This window comes from Calidris pugnax, unplaced genomic scaffold (genome assembly GCF_001431845.1).
Source record: "Calidris pugnax isolate Ruff unplaced genomic scaffold, ASM143184v1 scaffold425, whole genome shotgun sequence".
Lineage (NCBI taxonomy): Eukaryota > Metazoa > Chordata > Aves > Charadriiformes > Scolopacidae > Calidris > Calidris pugnax.
In genome coordinates, this window is record NW_015091137.1 from 578,325 (window position 1) to 583,298 (window position 4,974).

General features: G+C 65.2%; 1 protein-coding gene across 1 annotated transcript in view; it reads right to left on the bottom strand.

Moving 5' to 3' along the window:
• The window catches only part of FSTL3 (follistatin-like 3 (secreted glycoprotein)), a 16,823-nt gene extending 13,654 nt beyond the window's left edge, over nt 1-3,169 (bottom strand). Inside the window, exon 1 of the mRNA XM_014958571.1 lies at nt 3,033-3,169. Coding sequence (XP_014814057.1) covers nt 3,033-3,169 — 137 coding nt within the window. The remainder of the gene's footprint in view (nt 1-3,032) is intronic.
• Between the last annotated feature and the right edge of the window lie 1,805 nt (nt 3,170-4,974).

A 4,974-nucleotide genomic window follows, 5' to 3' on the forward strand; every position in this document is an offset into this window, starting at 1 on the left:
CCCTCCCCGTCCCCCCCCCCCCCCAGCTGGGGTCCTGGCTCTGGCTCCTACTGCAGCATCACCCAGGCAGTTAATTAACGCACCCCTTGCCTCAGTGTCCAGGAAAGACGTTAAACGACGTGGCACCCGCCGCCCCCCCAGCCTCACCCCCTGCCATGTGCTGACGATCTCTGTCCCTTCAGTGTACTGTAAAATTGCCCCCATCTCAGGCAATGGGGTTTCGTTATTTGGGTAGGATTTCATGAGGCACCGTGTCCAAGGCTTCTTGAAGCCCAGATCTGTTCTGCCCTCCCCGCACGCCCCGCCAGCGTATCCATTTCTTTGGGTCCCTGGTTTTGGCTGGGCATGAGCTGCTCCCGACCTCCCTGCGGCTGCTGCCCCAGGCCCTCATCCCCTCCTCACCCAGTGCTTCCGGCTCCAAGCAGGGGACACCTTCCCGAGGGAGATGATGCAGGAAAACCACCCCCGTATGCACACACAGAGGGAAGAGCGGCGATGCCCCTCCATCCTGCAGGAAGCCACCGGGACAGGCACAAGGACAATGCCGGGAGCGATTCAGGTCCTTCATCCCATGGGGCAGAGGAGGAGGAGGATGCTCCAGGCCCCGGTGGGGAAGCTGCAGCAGGAATCACCTCTGTGCCCGGCACCCCCTGGCCATCCCCGCTCTGCCGTGCTCTCCATACCATCCCTGCGGGAGCCGCAGCGGCTGCCGTGTCCCGGGGCTCGCGTGGCCGGGCTCCGCCACGTGTGACACGCGTCTCTGAGTAACTTTCACGCCGTGTAAACAAGCCGTGAGTCAGCGGCCGGGCCGGCCGTGCGGTTTCCCCAGCCTAAATGCTTCCTCTGCCGCGGTGGAAGGAAGGACCAAACTGAGCCTCCAGGGGAGAGCTGGCAGCGCCGTAAAACGTAATGAAATCGTGTGGGGCTGAACTGGGTCCAGGGGAGCCGGGAGTCGGTAAAACCTCCAGGTCATTAGAGCGTCTCTGGCTCCTCGGAGAGGCTGTGGGGAGGTGCTGCTGGAGGGGCAGAGCAGTGGGAAGGGCAGCGCCTGCTCTGCTCCTCTTTGGTGCTGGCCATCCTGCCGGGCTGCTGGCCACCTTCTGGTACTGGCCAGATGGAGGATGCCAACTCAGCTGGCCCCTTCCTGCCCAGGGGTCTTCTCCAGAGCGCTCCTGGAGTCCCACACCAGCATAACCCAGCACATCAGGGACAAAGCTTGCTCAGGAAGGGGTGGGAGATGCTGGTGCATCGACCCCATCACCAGACATGGTCCCTGCAGCCGCATCCCGCTGCCAGTCGGGCGGACGAGGGCACAGGGGCTGACGGGCTCCACGCACGGGGCCGGGGATCAGTCCCCAGGGTGTCTGGGAAAGCCAAGGCGAGTGGCCATCCCGCACAGCGGGGCACAGGCCGCGTGGTGAGCGAGGGCTGATCCCAACCCTCCCCTGAACCATGGGAAAGCATCCGACAGAGCCCCTGGAGGGGCTGATCCCTCATGGCCCACGGATGCCGGGGGCCAGCGTGGCTCCCGCAGCCCGACCTCGCAGCGCCGGCCATCGCCGGGGGAAGGAGGGTTCTACCACGGGCTGCAGGACGGCAGCAGCCACGGCCGAGGGCGATCCCGGCCCCGCCAGCCTGGCAGCCCCACGGGACCCCCGGCCCTGGCTCTCGGCAGCCGAGGTTTGGCCAGCGAAGGGCAGAGCCGCTGCAGGGCACGTCTCCCCACAGAGCCCCCGTCTGCCCCCCAGCCCTCGTCAGAGGAGAAGCTTAATTGCTTACATAGCCCAGGCTTGCAGTTAGTAGAAAAACAAAACATGTTTTTCACATTAAAATTTGCCTTGAAAAACAATGGTTTAAATCAAGCGTAAGAAAAGCAAAGAATCCAAAAAGAAAAAGAAAAGGGAAATTTTTGGTGGAGCCCAAAAGCAGTGCCCAGAGACCCTGAACTTCCCCCGAGCCTCTGCCATCGCTGCTCCGGAGGCAGGTGGGCTCCCGCCGGGATGGCTCGTGCCACAAGATACGGGCACGTCACCAACCCGCCACTGCCAACCCCTGCCCGGCGGAGAAGTCCCGCATCCAGGGATGGGAGCAGGCCGGGACCGCTTGCTGGCAGCTTCCCTCAGACCCCAGGGCCGGTGGCGAGGACGGGGCACAGCCCGGACCCGCTGCTCACAGGTTATCGGGAGCTGCCGGGGCGGGATCCCGACCTGCCCGGAGGGGCCAAGCTCGGGGAGACGAGGCGGGGGATGTAAATCTCCTGATCTGTCTGTGAGCGAATTCAAAGGGAGACCGATTCAAATCCGCCGTGACATGACTGGCTCGGGGCTGGCAGACAATCCCTGCAGTGTTTGTAACAAATCTTGCCGCTTTCCTTTGAGTGGCCTCCAATTTATTAATTAAAATAGGCAATTATATATAATGTGGGGTGGAGGGGAGCGGGGAGACCAGCTGCACCAGTTATTCTCACTTGGCAGGAACCGTGCTGGAAGCTGCTCCGGGAGGTGCTTGTGCTTTCAAGGGCTGGAGGCAGAGCCTGGGAGGGACCCTGCGCTCGCAGCCGCCCCCGGGTCCCCCTGGCACGGCCGGGCGCTGAGGGGGCTTCAGCTACAGCCACCACGTTATTGAAGCAGGGTCAAGACCTTTTAGAAAATGACTTGCCCAGGGAGCTGGCAGCAGCGCTGGAAGCTGCACCCAAAGTTGCTGGGATTTGCCAAAAGCAGCGGCTGCTGCCAGCCCCATGGGGCAGGAGCGTGTGGGGCTCGGGGGGGGGGGGGGGGGTTTTCTGACTGTTGCCATCCAGCAACAGGAAAGACAAGGAGCCAGAGACCCCAGGCTTCACCCGGTGTGTCCGCGTTTATCCAGACCCTGCAGCAGCAAACGGGTGGGATTTACCCGGCACCTCGGTGCTCCCTGCAGGACCCCAGGGTGTGGTGGGAACCGAACCCCGTGGGGGTGGTGCGGTGCCCGTGCCCCTGGATGGTGCCCCCGGGGGGTCCAGCCACACGGCGCGTTGGCTCCCGCCGCGACCGCACGATCGGTGCACGTACACGTACCCGCCCGTGCCGGAGCCCGCCGGCAGCCGCACCACCACAGCCCGTGGCCGTTCCCCGCCAGCCCCTGGCACGGTGGCACTGTCTGAATTAAGTAATGTCTCGGGACGTGAGCTCATCGCCAACACCCGCGGCGGCTCCCACGTGGCACCCACCGCTCTCCTCCTCCCGACACCCGCTCCCTCCGCAGCAGCACCCGCTTTCACCTTCCCCGCAAAGCCCCGGCCGGCTACGTGCCAGGCCCTGGCCAGCAGCCCCACATCCACCCCTGTTGCTGGCAGCCCCACGCTGCCAAGACCTGGACCACCACCACCTCTGCTCCCAAACACCTGCAGATCTCATGGTGGAGGCTGATGCTCCCCCGGGTTCCTGTGAGGGATCACAGAGGGGCTTGTAGCCCCCTCCCCAGGGAAGCCCAGATGGGATCACAGAGGGGCTTGTATCCCTTTCCACGGGGTAGCCCAGGTGGGATCACGACTCAGAGCTGCCGGAGGAGCCTCCCAGCCCGTCCCATCCCCTCGGACAATGACAGGCCCAGGACATTTTCTGCTGCACTTGGCCAAAACCGTCCTCTTTCCCTCCCGCTTTCCCCACACGGAGACGGCCGCTTCGCCCGCCTGGCTGCTCAGGGAGCGGGCTCTGTCTAACGATGAATCGATACTAATTGGGGAGGTGTCACCTCTTCGTCAGTCCTCTCACAGGAGGGTGCAGTTCGCTGCTTTCTGCAGCACCGTGGGAAAATCCTCCCGCTCCCCGGGGTGACTCAAACGTGCTCCCGACCGGAGCCGGCTCCCTCGGGGGGCAGGCAGGGGACAGCCCGGCACAGAGCCCCAGCTCCCGGCATGTGCAGCCCCTGCCGGAGCGGCAGCAGAGACGGGGTGCATCTGCCCAGGCCCCCCGTGTCCCCAGAAGGGAGGGACCGCAGGACACAGGGCTGCCCGGGGAAACAACGACCCCCGGGGAAGGGCTCTCGTGTGGGGTCCCCTCCCCGGGGGGGATATGGAGGGTTGAGGGCAGGGCAAGGGACCCCAAGGCTGCATTTCGGGGGGCTCGGGCCAAGCACTGGAGAAGCCACAGCTCTAAGGAGAGGCTTTGTGCCCGACCAGGCTCCCCGAGCCCAGGGACGAGGTGGCCCTGCGATGGAGGGTCCCTGCCCCGAACCGCACAATCCCACCCCAATCAGCCGAGGGGCTGGGGGGCTCTTCTCGACGGCTGCGTGCTGAGGTGTCGGGGCGGCCGCTCTGCCCCTCCTTATCTCCACCTGCATTAATATCCGTCGCCATTTGCATCCCGACGAGTCGTTGCCACGTTCGGCTTCCGCAGCTCCTGCGTCAGGGAATTCCAGAGGGACAAAGTCAGTGGAGCCGGATCCTTCCCTCCCCAATCCCACAGGCACCCGGCGCCCATTTGATCAAGCGGCAACTTGTCCTCCCACCGTCAAACCGGGCGAGGAGAAACGCGTCCACGTTCTGGGCCCGGCCGGGAGCTGCCCCCCGGGGGTGCGTTGCCCCGGCCGGGGCCGCGGGGGGCTCTGCGGGCAGCCGGCCTGTCTGGACCCACCCCCCCAAGCAGGGCGTCGGGGACCGGCTGCCAGATTTCCTCACGGCTTGTAAATAATTGCTAACGCGCCTTATCAACAGCCGGGATCATCAATCACCCCGTAAGCGGCTGCGAACGGGTCCCGCCGTTGCAATTTCCACACAATGGCCGGACCCCGACAGAAGTCGCCCACCGGCTCCCGGGCCCTTCCCCGCCAGCGCCCACCCCCCGCTCTGTCCCCGCTCCCCGACAGGCCCGGGGGGACCCTCGGAGGGGGCTTTTCCCCGGGCTCCGGGGCTGCTCCACGCGTCCCCCCCCGAGAAACGGCGGAGCCGCAAAACCCGGGCGGAAGATGCCACCTGCTGGAAGCGGGGCTGGGGCCACG